The sequence below is a fragment of the Streptopelia decaocto genome (assembly GCF_964273445.1).
Source record: "Streptopelia decaocto genome assembly, chromosome: 9".
NCBI lineage: Eukaryota > Metazoa > Chordata > Aves > Columbiformes > Columbidae > Streptopelia > Streptopelia decaocto.
The window spans coordinates 7,523,812-7,540,257 of NC_138664.1; the positions used below are offsets into that span (position 1 = coordinate 7,523,812).

At 40.7% G+C, this 16,446-nt stretch overlaps 1 protein-coding gene across 2 annotated transcripts in view; it reads left to right on the forward strand.

Moving 5' to 3' along the window:
• Positions 1 to 16,446, forward strand: part of MCTP2 (multiple C2 and transmembrane domain containing 2) — a 120,018-nt gene that overhangs the window by 39,449 nt on the left and 64,123 nt on the right. Inside the window, exons 10-12 of one of the 2 annotated variants that reach the window (XM_082061024.1) lie at positions 7,740 to 7,904; positions 9,709 to 9,839; positions 16,138 to 16,324. In XM_082061024.1, the coding sequence (XP_081917150.1) occupies positions 7,740 to 7,904; positions 9,709 to 9,839; positions 16,138 to 16,324 (483 nt within the window). Of the gene's footprint in view, positions 1 to 7,739; positions 7,905 to 9,708; positions 9,840 to 16,137; positions 16,325 to 16,446 lie in introns of those variants that run through there. The other variant, XM_082061023.1, reaches the window with a different exon arrangement.

Here is a 16,446-nt window from a genome sequence, read left to right on the forward strand (position 1 = left end):
GGAAACAGACTGTGGCTTTTTATTTGCTCTATAAAGCTTTAATTTGCTATTGAGTAAATAACAATGATATAGAAACCGTAGACCCCAGTACGCAGCTTGAAAGCTGTACAGTATAACATTCTGAAAAGCAGAATTTGGCTTTTATGAGAACACGTATGCATCTTGATATATTCCCCATGTAACTATTGGTTTGTATCTAAAATTGAGTAATTAACCTCCATTTGTTTTATTTATTATAACTGGGATGTGCTATGTAGAGGAACCCAACCCTCTCAGGTATTGTGCCAGCAAGTATGATATATTTTTGCCAACAGAAGAAGTGCAAAATACAACCCTTGGAGCTGGACGGCAGCTCGGTGAGCCCTGGTTCTGGGGATAGTGCTGCCCTGAATGCTGTATGACAGAACGTGATGGAATAATTGAAGAGCTCAGCACTCTGGTTTTTAACGAAAGCTCTGGAAATTACTGTGCCCTCACTCAGAGTAGCTGCATCCCCCTTTTTCTCAGGCATGACACCCCTGTCTCCTGATGCTGGTTGGCTTTGGGTTCTGAGAAGGGGAGGCAGGGTTTTAAGCTCTGGTCCTTTTTATCCAGAATAGCCAAACTTCTGTCTTGGTTGCTGTCACTGGAATTTTTTTGGTTGTACCCTATATCTCATTGCATTTTTGAATCATTTTTTTGCAGACATGTCTTTTGGACCTCTAGCTGTAAGCCGCAGTGGCAGGTTGTTCAGTTCACAAGACCCTGGCTTGTGCCTTAGCATCTTTTTAAATAAAATTAAGAGATGCTGAAGCATGGTGCTGAGTTAGAAGTCAAAGCATTGTTTAAAAGAGGAGGGGGGAAAAAGAAGCTGCAGCCCGGTGCTCTGTTCTGTTCCAGTCACTAGAGGGTAGGAGAGCTTCAGTTCTTCCCAGGGAAGACACAGTTCATGCTCCAGTGCGATCTCTAAAGAAAAGCTCTGTGACCATCCAAAGGCAGTAAAAATATTTCCCAGCATGCGCTGGAAAAATCTGACAAAGCAGTATTTCCTAGTTTATTGATTCTGCTACTGCACTAAAACACTAGTACTGTACATCAATAACCATCTTTAGTTAGGAAACTCTGGTCTGTGGAAGCTGTACTAGCAGTTTGTGGCAGAACATAAAGGCTAGAAAGAAAAATTGAGTGCATGGGGAATATAGGTGTCTAGGGGAGGCACAAGAGGTTATGGAAGAATAGCCAGAGAGTATGATGGGGTAGAAAACGATGTTGCTGGACGAGATAAAGATCCAGGAATAAGGGGAGCAGGGGAAATGGTGAGAGCTCTATAACGGATACACAAACTCTTCTCTCTTTTTTTTTTTTGGCTACTGAGCTGACTTTGGTTGTTGCAGAAGAAAAAGGCTGTATACTTTCCATTTGAGCAGCTGAACTGAGACACATGTAAATTTCTTCTCTATAGATTTAGGCAAATAAAAGTTTTCTGTTTGAAATGGTTTTCCTGGTTTGTTTTTGTGTTTTTTTTTCACTGAACTGTAGCTGACCTGTATTGTAATATTTAGCTTTTCTTCTACAAATAGAGGCGGAATTACTTATTTTAAATATGGATAAAATTAATATAACTTTTACAGCTTTTTAAAATATTCTATGGCCTATATGAAAGAAATCTGATTATACTCTAATTTGACCATTTTATGTTTTCTAAGTGCAGGTTGGGCACAACACTGTCCTAAATGAGCCTTGGCACATCAGTCACAGGGTTCCTGCAGGCTTCCCAAATTCACCCCTGTTGCTGGCGTTAATACCTGATGCAACCCCATGTCGGATGGGCAGAGGGGCTGATGTGGGTACTGGAGGATACTGTGCACTCCTCACATGTGTTCTCTGAGCTCCCTTGCTTTTTGAAGAAAAAGCTCCATTTCAGACAACAAGGAAAACAGTAGCAGTACAAGATCTCCAGTCTAGCTACAGTTGCTTCACTGTTGTTACGGATGGTATGCAGGAAGGATTTCAGCAACTTTATATTGTCTTTTAAATCATCTTGGTGCGAGAGCTGTTGAACTGGATGATTTAGCTATCTGTTGATTACACAATATATATATTTTTTGCTGCAGCTAGAAGGGAACCACTGCACGTTTGGGTGGACTCCCAAGACATGGGCAACACATCCAGATCCCTCATTTTTTAATGGGAGCTGATAACAGCATTGTCCTCTTTGGGAGCTGTCTCCAAGAGCACAGCTTTCTTCTTTTCCTCGTGGAGGGTGGCATTGCAAAGGGAAGAAGATACCATCAGGCAGCATTAATACATGCAGTTATATCTGTATATTGGTGAGCTCTCCCCTCTTCTCTGTTTTTCTTTCTGGGGTGCAGAGGGAGTTGATAGCTGTCTCTGCTGGAGCCCAACATGCTGATGCTCAGTAGCCTTGTTTGTCCCGGGTGGCTTGAGTCTCACCCCGAGTGCCCCACATGCTATTTCCAGCATTTATACAGCCGAATAACCTTTAAGTGTTGAACATCTACGAAGCAAATAAGCAGGTTTGCTTGGGGTGGATTGACCCTCAGCAGTTCAGTCCTGAAACAAAAGCGACACACTTGCCACCTTGATAGCAGAAGCTGATTGAATAAATTGGCTGAAAGGCTGACTGGACCCAAGTGCTCCTTGGTGTCTCATCGCAGGGGAAAATCCCTCACTCTCCTTTTTTTTTTTTTTTTTTCAGATTTCTGAGTGGGCTGTTATGTTTCATTTTTGCCTGCCTCATTGTATTTGGCTTTCTCCCACAAAACCCCGTGGGCAGCAGTGCTCTCCGAGTGTTTCGTGGAGCAGAGGGACTCGCTTGCCACAGGGTCACGCATCGTGGCGGCAATCTCGTGTCGGTTCACTTGCCTTTCTCACTGCCCTCTCCTCTTTCCCAGGGGGAGACTGCCTCTGCAAAATGGTTTCCCCTGCCTAATGAGGAGAGGTCCGAAGAGTCTTCTTATTTGCGTGTTGTTGTTTTCTCAAATGGCAAATTACGTGGCCCAGTTTCGATGCTGACCTCTTCACAGGGATTGCAGCAGGCTTTCTGTTGTCCTGTCTCATCCTTTTAAATGAAAGATGTGAGCGATAGGCTCGCTTCACACTTGGCCACCTCGCCGTGTCATTTAAATGTACAATTTTTCTGCATCTCTTTATTGCTTCAAAAACAAGTTTGAACTTGGGGCATGTATGTGTGTGTCAGGAAAAGAGACAGATTTGAAAGCGGCCCTGATGCACCAGAGGGGATTCACTGGGTGCCTATAGAGGGAGATTATATACAAATGCTGTTATCAGGGAGACTCAAGCTCCTAAAGGATTTTGTGAAGCTGGGTCAATGAGCCAGTTCTTTCCCCTCCAAAGCTCTGGTGTTCTGGCTTGTCTCCTGTGTTTGCCTCTCGGAAGGCAGAATATCGCTCACCTGCTCATTCTTGCCCAGCTTGCTTCTTTAAACCAGAATCAGAAAATAACAAAAAAAATTTAAAGTTGGTGTGAGAAGCTTTTATATTCATTTTGAAGCCAAAATCTGAAAATGGTGTTGTGAGCACTGATTTTTGATTTTTCTGTTCAGAGATGTGGGATGTTTTCTGGGGAAATACCTTTTCTAAGCAGTAGGGAGGAAAACTGCCTTCTGTTTCTCATGTGGCAGGGTCCTGCTCTATGACCAGGCCATACTTTTGCTTCAGAAAGCATTGCTCATCACTTATCTGATGTTGCACAGTCACTAAATCTGCAGTAAACATGGGCTCTTAGACTTTAAAAAAAATCTAGCCTGCTTTTAAAGAGTAAAGGTTTCTGGATATTCTGGTGCTTATTATTTTATTTGTCTGGCTTGTTTGAGGGATGCTTTTTGTTCATTTTTTTTAACCTTTTTGCAATGGTGAATTGCTGATAAAGGTAAACTTAATAGTATCACTGGCTATTTGCACCCAGAGCCCCGCCAAAATTGGAGCTCTGTTTGGAGACAACCACTCAAATTCTGGTCTTAAGACTATCTTGATTTTCAGAAGTGACAGGGAGAGAGATGCAGGAAGGAATAAGTAAACTTGTCCAATGTCTTGTGCTCGGGACACGTGCCAAATTCCATCATAAAGCATATGTTTCCTAATTTCCAGCCCTATAGCCTGATCCTAGCTTCAGCCAGCTTTTCTGTACCTCTGCAAGGCACCTTTACTTTGGTCTGGGATGGAGCCAGAGTGTGAGCTGGCTGACTGCAGAGAGTTTACAGGAAAATCTAGCAGGAGAGGCCTGAAGGACCTGGCATCCAGTCTGGGAGCACAGCTGGAAAGAACTCGGGTTCAGCAGCAGGAGGAGCTGAAATACCCAAGTGTGGAGGCCTCCGTAGCCTGGGAGGTAACAGGGAAAGGGAAGAGCTGGAAAGATGAAACCACTTTAAAATTGTCACTGACTGAGCAGTCATGTCCTACTTTTCCAGGCAGTGTAGAGAAGGGCTTTGATTTTTCTGGTGTCTCATTGTGAAGGCAGAGTGTTTGGTTTTGGGTTTTGTGTTGCCTTTTTTTTTTTTTTAGGGCTTGTTTTGCCTCTAACTAACTTTGTTGGACTAATCACTGCACTTCTCTGCCCTGCAATAGTTTTGCCAACTCAAAGGGAAGCTGTGAAGTTTAATCAATTAACTCTGTGTAAATCAGTTTGAAATCAGTAGGTGCAGGGTATCAGGGAACAGGTAAGACTTTTAAAACAAATAATGCGATATCATTTTCTCATCACCTGGGAGGCATTTTCCATAGTGCAGGATTCCCCAGGCAACACTAAAGTTGACTCATGGACAGCCCGGGTCTGTGGGTCTACCACCCATCTGGGTTTCCCCAGACGTGCTTCCTCCCAGAAACTGTGAGCGGAATCTGAGACGCTGCCTGTTTGGCTGGGATTTCCATCAGGGTGGTCAGAGGAGCAACCTGCCAAGTACCTGGGGAGGCTGCAGAGGTGACCACAGAGCATGCACAGAGCAGTTCTTTGGTGTGTGTGAGTAGATGATTGGAGGCACAGGAGACGTGCCGGACCTGCTGAGCACACGCTGTGCAAGTGACCTGTGCACGTCCAGGAAATCCAAAGCATTCCTAAGGTGGTAGGTTGTCTTGCAGGGGTGCAAGGCAAGAAGCCCTCCCACATTCTGTGCTGCTGTGTTTGGAAAGAGACTTGCGGTGGTGTCAGACCTGGGCTGGGGGGGGGCAGATAGGAACTCATCAAAACATCTTGGCTTCTCTAACCATTGTGATGCTCTAAAGTGATGCTATGTCTTGTCCAGAAAATAGCGGCTGGAGGTCACCATACCCCGTTTTTGAGATGAGCACAGAGCACTTTTGCAGCTGCGCGGCCATCAGAAAGGGGGTGCATGAGGCTGTTTGCCAGGGGCCACCTGTTTTAGAGGGTTAGAGTTGATGCATTGCAATGTGCTCTAGTAATACCTATCTGCAGGCACTGATGTTTCCTGGGACCGTGTGGAATCTGGGATGGTTTGGGTACCTCCCAACATCCTTTGAACTGCCAAGTCAGTGGCTGAAAGGGGGGTGTTATATATGCTAGAGAATTTGGGTAGAAAGGCCCCCAATGCTGAGTGACTCCCTAAAATACTGGTCTGGTTAAAAAATGAAAAGAATCCAAATTTGATTTGAAAACTGAGTGATAACAACTGTTTTTTTTGTGTTCAGCCTGGAAGCTTTGCAGAGAACTGAATGTTTTGTTTTTAAAAGAAATTGTAACACAGATAATAAACTTTGTCTGTTTTGTTTGTTTTGTTTTTTCTTTTCTTTTTTTCTTTTTTGTGAACTAACATCAAATACCTCCTCCTCCTCCTCTGAGGAAGGAGTGAAGGGGGAGGAAAAATCCTTGGTCCTAAAGCGGCGAGTACATCACATCAAACATGACTATGTTAAATACTAAAATGTTCAAAGTACAACCGAGATAGATAAAGGCTTTGATGGGAAGTGGATATTTCCCAGGGACATTACAAGCAATAATCCAGATGTTATGGTGTAATGCAACGAGTGTCCATGGATAGATGGGGAGCTCAAGCCAAGCAGAGCCTGCTGTAGGCCTTAGCCCTCCACTCCCATGCTGTTACGCCATATGGAAGCAATCTCCAGGCCCCTTTAATAGCCAGCTTTGGATTCCATTTTCACAGGGCTCATAGAGCTAAGTGGAGCTGTTTTATGGACAAGTTAGATAGAAGCCTTTCCAAGATAAACATCCAATTCGAAATTAGGACATACCAAGCTGCAAAATTATTTTAGGGCATATTTCATGGAAGCACTGCCATTTTTCTAAGGCGATTGCCAGACTGTAGAATGGCCTTTGATCCCTTGTGGACATTACTCCCTTTTTTTATAAAAAGGATTTTGAAATAGTTGCAGTGTTTAGGGAGGAATATATCTGCCGGGACTTTGAAGTATGTCCATGGGAACAGTCATGCTTTAGCTTTTTGGCCTAAAAGATGAACTTTAAAAAATAAAAAAACTAAAAAAAAAAAGGAATAAAAAGAAATTACATTGCAGCTGGATTTATGAATCAAAATCTCGTTTTCTATTTAAAGGTAGGAATTTTTAATCAGTGTGCCAGGAAAGCCAAACGGGGTGTTTAAATAGAAGTATATTAATATGCTTGTGGGATTCAGAGTTGGGTATTTTAGCCAGTAAAAAGCGAGTAAAAAATTTTGTGAGTTCACCACCCATGATTTAAGAATTTTGTTGCTGGGTAATTGATCCATAAAAAGTAATCTTCAGACATCAGGTGCTTTTGCAATCGTTTTATTTAGCAACAACATTTTTTACTTGCTTTTAAAGCTAACACGTCCTGTTTTAAAGTGACTTGTGAAATCTTCTCCTCCGTCTTGCTCCCACCTGTATATGACATGATTGAAGCTCCAAAGTGTGGCGAGTTAAAAGTTGCTTCACGAGAATAAAATATGGCAGGATTTTTACTGCTAGAAGAAAAGTATAGCCTTGAGTTTTAATGTTTCCAGCTCACTCCCTCCCAAATAAAGGCCTATTTAATCATCCTCTGTCCAATAAAATATTGCCAGTTAGCAAACTCTTAGCACAGCCGTGCTGTGTAGGATGAAGCTGCGAAGGTAACAAATGTGGCTCCCAGGCAACCATAACTCCAGATAAAGTGGCCAGTGGTGTCAGTGTTTTTTCAGCCAGCGTCAGTATTTTTGATTCGTGAGCTTGGTTTCTGGAAGCAGGAGCTGCAAAGGCAGCAGGCGAAGAGCTAACGCAGACAACATGCAGTTGAGTGATTGAGGACGTGGAAGAATGCTGCTCAGCCTTTCACTTGGCCATAGGCTTTATGGTTGTGGGCTGTCTCCCCAGAAAGGACAGACCTGTGTTTTATGGATGTAGCTGGACACATTTAAGAGTTTACTTTTAGTTTCTCCCTTCTTCCACCTCTCCTCCCCGTCGCTCTCCTGTGTCTTTCCCTGAGCTAAGGTAACAGATTGCTCTCAACACTCAGGGTCTGCTCTTGCTGAAGCTCAGCCAGGTTAGCTGAATTTGACTTCTCTGGCGGTTTAAGCTAACCCTGTTGATTTCGCTCTGATTATAAACACCATCCATTCATGAGGCCAGCTGTGGCAAAGTATGGGCAGCAGATCATCCTACTGCCCTCTGCTCCCTGCTTACTCCAAGTAGGTGGTACCTCTCTCACTTCTGGTGCTTTCATAGCACAGTCAGTTTGAGCAAAAAAATGTGGGTCTGGGTGTATAAATGTTTGGTGACTTTGCTTTTCAGTCGAGTTTCACGCGGAGCATGCGACTCTCTGACGTTTTGCGCAAGAACCAGTTGTGGAACGGGCTGGTCACCATCACTCTCTTGGAAGGGAAGAACATGCCTGCAGGGGGCTTGGCAGAGATTTTTATTCTCCTCAAACTGGGAGATCAAAGATACAAGAGTAAGGTAAGTATAAAGAATTTCCTTAAGTTTGCTGAAGCCAATGAGGTACCTGGTGTTTCTTTTACCAGTGTTCCTAACTTGCTTGGAACTATTCTTGAAACTCTTTTATATAAGTGAGATCAAAACCAGGAGACCGGATCAGGGACATTAACATTTTACTAATGTGTTTTACATGCCAGTATAGACATAGGAAGTTAGGAGTATTGTGTGTAGCTGTTTTTGTGCATTTAACATACTGATGTATGTTTGAAATGAAATAACGCTATATGCATCACACATGTTTTGTTCTCTGCTAATACAGAGGTTAGGTTTGCAATGTTAGGTATGTTAGAAAAGCAAACCTGAAATTGTTCTCAGTGCAGGGGAATATTTTTTATTTTTTAAAGCACCTTGCTTAAAAAGTGTATTACCTATAACAGGAGAAAAAACAAACAAACAAATCAAACCCCAAAACCCAAACCAAACAACACCTCCCCTCCCCCAATTAAAACAAAACCAAAACTGTTTCATGGGAGTCTAACAAATGAATGGGATTCCCAAAGATATTTTTTCATCTCCATCTTTCATCTCCAAAGTCTAATAAGGAGAGGGGCTATAATTAAAATAATGTTCTGTTGGGAAGGCAAGAGCTCTATGTGTCATGAACTGGAAGTGTGGAGGGAGGAGGAGGAAACAAACCAACCCACTCATGTACAAAATGTACAAAGCAAATTCACAGAACATAATGTTCAGATGTAGACGCATCTGAAACCTGCACTTTGTCCCCCACGTCGGACCTCAAACCAACGTCACAACATAATGTTTTTATTTGGAAAAGCAGCTTTGAGAAATAACAAATGGGATGGTTATTTTAGAATAAATATATGTTATTCCAGTTAAGATCCCTTTTTATGTTTCTCTTTAGTGGTCCATAGCCTGTGTCATGAATCTGCAAAACTGCACTGTTTGCAGTCACAGAAAATGAAAAAGTTTAAAACGAGGAGTCAAGTACAATGTTGCCTGCAGTGAGTTAATTGCTTAGTATTTCTGCCCGGGGCCCAGCAAAAGTTGGGGACTGCTGCTTTTACACACTAATAAGACTAGAAATTGGCAGTGTTTCATGTTTTTTCCTGGAGTTTATTCAACTTATGAAGTACGATGTCTCAGGGCCCAGAAAAGCAGACAAGGTGGGAGAAATCTCAGTTGTGGTCCAGTCGATCCTATCTCCTGTTCTCTCAGTGGCCATGCTGATATTGCTGGTGGGTGGTGTAGTGTGTTAGGAATTGCAAGTGATTTAAGTCCCAATCTGGTGAATACTCAGAGTAACCTGAACATATGAAAAATCTCACTGAGCTCAGAGGGACAACTTACAGATATCAAATTAACTGGATGTTATTTTTTTTTTTGCCTATATCTTAACATGGAAGGGTTAAGAGTACTTGTTTGGATTCCTGAATTAATTAAGACCTGTTTTCAGGTGGTTGTCCTCAAAAGGTTTATTCTTGATTTCTTCCAGCGTATGAGTGATGTTGAGTTATGACCACAGTCAACTGAAAGTGCAGATGATGGATCTACCTTGCATTTCAGAATTTCTCCAGTCATTCATTCATGTCACAGCTGCATATTTATTATTACTGGGAGAAAGGAAAGATAGTTTTTTAACAAAGATGAGTCTGTATGTTATAGGCTGGGGAGCTTTGGTTAGAATGACCTTAGTACTTGATGCCCTAACAACTGGGCATCTTCTTGTAGAAGAATTGATATGTGCTTTACTGTGGAAATAAGTACCATTTAAGAAAAGTAAATATTATAACTGCATGTTTTCTAGACACTGTGTAAGAGTGCAAATCCTCAGTGGAGGGAACAGTTTGATTTTCACTACTTCTCTGACAGGAAGGATATGTTGGACATTGAGGTCTGGAGAAAGGATAACAAAAAGCATGAGGAGCTTTTGGGAACGTAAGTTGGTGGGGTGGTTTTTTTTTTTTTTGGAGGGTGGGATAAAGATAACGTGATTTTTATTACTTTTTTTAATTGATCCATTTATCTTCATTACCAGTATAATACTGTATGTTTCTCTCCTTTTTGTCCCTTTTTTCTTTTAGATGTACTTTTCTGACCTTGTTTACATGTGGGTCCTGTTACCTGGGCAATCTCTTCCCAATTGCCTCTGGGTTTGATGCTCCACACTATTGCACAAGCTTATGCTGTTTAAAGCATCATTTTCAGGGGCATCCTGACAGGTGATCTACCCATCTCCTGACCAATACCAGATATTGTCCCACTGCGTTATTCTATTATTGCTTCACATTATCAAGTAATGATCTTATGGTGCATTAGCAGATGAGACTTTTTGTAGTTTAGCAGTTGAACTTTTTTATTTCTTAATGGGAACAGAGAATGGTTCCTACTCTCATGTCCTGCTTTTTTCCCCTCCATTCTTAACTCCATATTATTTTGTACAGTATTAGTGCAGTCTTGGTTTCCTAGTAGTAACTAAATCTTTCCTCCTGTTGTCTCCTCCTTTCTTTTAGCTCACAGTGTTTTCATCTACACCCATCTCCCCAAGCTTTGCCTGGTTGGCTACATGCAGCAGCACCAAGAACCATTCAATTTACTGGAGTTGCTCTTGGGTCTGTCTGTGATTATCTGCTTGCAGGATCAGTGCCCAAACTTCTAAATTCTTAGGGGTGGGGATCCTGTTTGCCATTCTCACCTGACAAGCATTTCACAACTTGCTGGCTAAATAACAGTAACTCATAAGAACATTCTCTTACTTTAAGCATTCAAATAGTTCAAAACTATTCACTGGAAAGAACAATGCCCTTTGGCTCTACAAATGTTTGTGGTTTTGCAGAGCAGGAAATGCTTTCTGGCTGAATACTACTGCTCATCACATGGAGAAGTGGCTGAAGATGAATCTGTTCCTTCCATTCTCACAGTTACTTTTATTACTTCTGATATTCTGTTTAGAGTTAGGAAAAGTAACAGTGTTTGTGGCTTGTTCAGTCTTCCTGATGCTGGAGCAATTCTTCCTTAGGTTTTTTCCCCCTCTTTTTTTTCTTTCTTACTGGTTTCTGGCAGGTGGTGTTCAATGTGGCAAAAAAAGAAATCATCAGCAAAAGGCTTATTCTATTCTTAAATATTTCAGTACTGGGAAAGTCTGTGTGTGTTAGATTTACCTTACAGTTATTTTTGCTGTCTATACAGAGAGAAAATATTACAGTTGTTGCCTTAAGCACAGCAAATTCACTGTAGCATTGAAACAGGAAAAAATTATACTAGATTATAAAGAACAACTGCAAGAATAGGTAAATGCCAAATGTATAATATCAAGCCTTGTTTGTACACTGTAGAAAATTTTGACACTCAATAAATAATACTTTATGGCAGGTTCAAGTGCAGTCTGATCTGGAAAAGGATTCTGTAGGCAAAACAGCCTTATGAGATGCCATGCTTATTGTCTCCATGATTTCCAAGTTGAGTTTTGAGATTTCTGGATTTCACAACATCACTATAAGAAATAAAATGTTTGAGAGTTATATGTGGTCATTACATACAGACATACAACCCAACTGCCCTCAAGTAATTTGCATGTTTTTAAGGAAAAGGGAAAATTTACTGGATCTTAATGAAACTGTGGTCAATTTGTGGGTACAATTTGGATTCGTTATGCTCTCTCAGGGTTGTGTAGGTTCAACGGTGTTGGTTAGACCTTAAAAAAAAAAAAAAATATATATATATATATAGATACACACACGATATTTAAATGAAGTTGAGGAAATGTGGAGTCAGGTCTGATAATCCAGAACTTTTGTGGAATAAAGACTTTAGACCCAGAATTTCGTGTAGGATGGATGCGTTAAGCTCCTGGAACATGGCTCTTATCCCAGGCATAATTTGGTTTCAAGGTAAAATATTGTTCTTCAAATAGGACCTGAAGTGCCTGTGGAATAAGAAATGTGTTGGACCTCCTGTGCTTAACACTAACACCTGGGGCCTTTGTCTGCTGCTGAATAAGTGAAGAAACTTTCAGTGAGATTTCACATCGCCATTCTACCACGAAAAGAACCCTCACTGTCAGTGCACATCACACGCTAAATTATTCCATTCAGCCTACCTGCCTTCTCCTTGGGTTTTCAACTGGATCCAGTTTCTCGTCCTTGCTTAGAATGTTGCGGCATTGAGTGGTTCAGGTGCCAGGGGCTGACACGGAGGGGTGGCTGTGTTTTGGTGCTGGATGAAATAATCCCTCTATTTAGTCTGCACAGAACTGTTAGTAACATCTATTCCATGCTTTTTGTGTCCTTTGGGATAAGAGGCATGCTATAAACAGGAGATGATGTTAATGTATATTAATAAACAAAGGTGTTAATGTCTGCAGAGTTTGTCCAGGCAGAGTCAAGTTGTTTATGCCAGGTTGTTAGAGTGTGTTTCTGCATTAAGGGATATGTTTTGAAAAAGAGATGCTGCAGAATGTATGAGTTTTTTTCTTCACACATTTACCTCAAGAAAGAGCTTTTACAAAAATTGCTAGACTTAAGCCGTGAGCTATGAGACTGGAGTGCATCCAATATCTTTATGATGAATGCCGCCAGGAAACGGTGTCTTTGCAACAAGAAACAATCCTGATTTTAAAGGCAATGCTGTTGGGGTGGAGCAGTAAAATCTACTATAGCTGCATCCAAACCTTTGATTTAAATTTCCCCAAGCTATAGAAGAATCAGATAACCAAAATTTAGTGGTAGAATAAGTCAGAATAAGACCTTATTAATTGTCTCCCTGACACCTGTGGCAATTGAAATTCCTTTTCAAGTATTAATCATAGATGAATCGTACTGTATACTGTGATCGTGATTCTGACCTCTTTTGCAAAGGGCTTTCAAGAATTGCAGGGGAAAAAAAATCACAATGTGTGTGCAGATTTGTCCATATTTATTTCTGTATATTTAAGGATATTTATAATTTGATGAACTGTGGATTGGGTAATAAAATCCAACTCCATGGCTACTGGTAAGAGGCTAATATCAGCACCTGCTAGTGAAATTTTAACATTTCATTCCCTGATAAAGTGAAGCAAATAATTTAACCTCAGATGTACTGTTCTCAAGTAATATTTCCCTGCAAAGTGAATGAAAAAGTGGGGCAAAACAGTTTGGCAAATGAAGATGAGGGCTGTAAGTCAAAAGAAGAGTCTTAAATGAAAACTAAAGCTGTGGTGTAATTCTTTACAGGACTAGAGGTTAATATAGAGGTGTAGACCTTAATATTGATCAAGAGGAGGAAGGAAAGTATTTAATTAATTGTGGCTTAGAAAAAAAAAGTTATACATTTGTGTGCACAATGCACTCAACTTACAGAACTGTATCTCCTAAAGATAGGTCATGTATATAGCCATACGTGTGAAAGCTTATACCTGAGTTTAATATGTGATGTAGCAAAAGATGACAACAAGCAGAGCTATCCTGTTCTGAAATAGGATTACTATGCTGAGAATTTAACTCAGGAGATCATTTCTATCACCTAAATTACAAATAATCTGAGAGTTTTGCTCTTTGCATTCAGATGAGCAACTTTTGAGCAAAAAGTGGATTATCTGCATTAGTTTTATACTTTGCCCATCACCATAGTATCTTACCACTTCCCTGTGAAATAATTATCCATAATAAGATCTTGCAGATAGAAAGCTGAGAAAGAAGGAAAATAAGAGTTTCTGTTTCAGGAGGACTTGGAACTAGTTTGGAAATCATTAGACTCATTTTAATAGCGTAGAAGCGTTTATGTGGAAACTGCTGAATTTAGACAGCAAATTGAATGTCTAATTGTTTTACTAAGCTGCATGCTTTGCAGTCTGATCAATTATTTTGTATAACCTAAATGAAACAATTTTTTGTTTTTCTTAAACCTTTTGCCATTTGCAAGTGCAAATGTGGGTTTTTCTTTTCAGTTCCTCAAAAGAAAATACAGAGACATACCATCACTTTGAGTGAACACAGATGTTTTAAGAAAGTTAGTTTGCATGGAAATCAGACATGATTTGAGGAAGAAATGCTTATACTCTACCTCCTGCCGTTTTCCCTTCCACATGTGCATCCCTCCTACCCCTGTGCCCTTATACTCGATCTTTTATTTGACCTTTTGCTAATGAATTTCTTTTAATAAGAAAAACAATTCCGATTTACGACAACAAGCTGGAATTATATTTAACTTTGCCTGTGAGATACAAGATATTTCTGAGCTTATCTGTTGGTGGGAGATGCACCGTTGTCTCTTCTCTCTTACTCCAGGGAAAAGTTCCTAACGTAAGAAAAGCAACTGCAGCTCTTTGTAGCTGTGGACAGTGTTGAGTGGGTGGTGTATGAAACGCTGATGTGGGAGACGTGGCCTGTATTGCCAGTTGAACCACAGGCTGCCTGGGTGACCCTGAGTTTTACCTTCTCCTTACTTCAGTTTCTTCATCTGTAACAAAACAAACCCAAACCAAGACAAGAACCCAAGATAACGATACATTCCCGCTTTTACACTGATACCTCAAGTATCAGTAAAACTGCTGAGAAGCAACTGTGTTAAGGCAGCCAAGGTGATGTTGACCTCCAGCATGGAAGTGATAAGGTCTTTTTTTCTCAAATGCTTGCCTTTTTTGTGTGTGTGTATGTGTTTTGTTTTCTTTTCTGCTGTATCTTCTCTTGTCATATCTTTTTGAAGAGTCTGGGCATAGCAATGAGCTTTAAATGCAACCTCTCACACTTGGAAATTGTGTTGAGAGGCAGCCTACGTGCCAAACAGTGTTGGTACTCTTCCTGGTTTATTTTTTTTCTCTTTCAAAGCACTTGAAAGCAGTTAATAAGAGTAAACTTGCAACCTGTTGTATGTTCAGTGTGGTGAATAGTGAAGAGCACACTTAAAGCAAAGCCATCCCCATTGATTTTGGTCAGAAGATGCTCACAAAAAGAGCTGTGTCTTAATACATGGAGCTACTGGATGACTTACAAACTCATCAGAGCAATGGCTTTTAGTTCATAACACAGCTTCTTGGGTTTTCAGCCTGAAATGTTTTGGGATTATTTTTTTTCACTCCTCTTAGCATTCACAGAAAATAGGCTGTTAAGAAGCGGAAAGCATGCAATTTATAGCAGATGGGTATAAACCGCTCCAGCTCTACTACTGGAATGGGATCAATCAGGAACACTACATGCACCATTTATCCAGAAGAAACCCACCTGGGGGAACCCTGTGGAATTTTAGCCTATTAAGACAACACCTTAACAAGTTTAGTTTAAATAAAAACTTGTCGGCAGGCATTAAGCGGAGCGAAAGCCCTCACTCTCCATCATCCGCTCGCCGTCCCTTTGAGGAATGTGTCTCCCCTCGCACTGTGGCAACAAAGCTTGCCTTTCCTTATTTTTGTTTTTTCCTATTTTTTTAATCTGTAACTTTTGTTTGGCCTGTTCTTGAAAGCCAAGACCCACAGAGGTTCAAAAAAGTTCCACTCCATTTACTGGACTTCTAAGTAGAAGGCATTTAGCCGAGCCAAGTGATTAGGCTTTTGGTTGCATTTAACCTCTCCTTTCACATCTAACCGGCTGTCTAGTGATCTCTCTCTATTTTAGCCCATATTCGTCTTTTATTATTGCCTCTTTATGAATATTTCTCTTTTTTCCTTATCTTTCGGAGGAAGTATCAGGTTAATGATACATATTATGTACCAAGCGTGGGGGTAGACTTTTAAGATAATCCCTCCCTTTGGGAAATATAACAGTACGCTGAAAATGCAGCTCTAGTAAGGCTTGTAAAGGAGACTGGGGCATACAGTATAATGTAGCATAAAATGGAGTATGTGACTTTAAAGAAACTAATCTATTTTAGACTAATGCTTTAAATTTTGCATTTGCCCCTTTTCTTTTCCCCCAGGTGAAATAAAATTGTGTTTCAAATCCATCAGAAAGCACTGGGGGATTTTAGAGGGGAAGTGAGGCAGGCCAGAGTTAAATTTTCCTACTGTACTTGCAGCCCAAACCTTTTACCTCTGCTTACTAGTAGGTGAACCAGAAACCAAACTTGACAGTAAGTGCAATAGAAACTGGCTAATTGGTTTCCCATGTTTGATTTTGAAATGCCTTTTTTTTTTGCATTCTTTCCAACTTGAACAAGCAAGAAGTTTTGGTGCCTGCTTGCTACTGAAATCAATATAAATGTTGCTTTATTTTTTCCTTTTCCAGCTCTTTTTTCATATTAATCCTTGGCAATGTCATTCTAGGTGCCAAGTTGACATTACTGCCCTGCCGATGAAGCAGACCAATTGCTTAGAGCTGCCTCTGGAAAAACATCCAGGGTCCCTGTTAATGTTGGTTGCTGTTGCCCCATGTACAGGAGTGTCCATCTCTGATCTGTGCGTCTGCCCTTTGGGAGACCCCAGTGAACGGCAACAGATTGCACAGCGCTATGTGAGTTTGCATTTTTTTTTTCTTCCTTTTTTTCTCCTTTAGTTTTGAAAGTAGTCAAAATTGCAGGAAAAAAATCATCCAGTCATAATAACATATCTCCTATGAGAGAAAACTATTACATG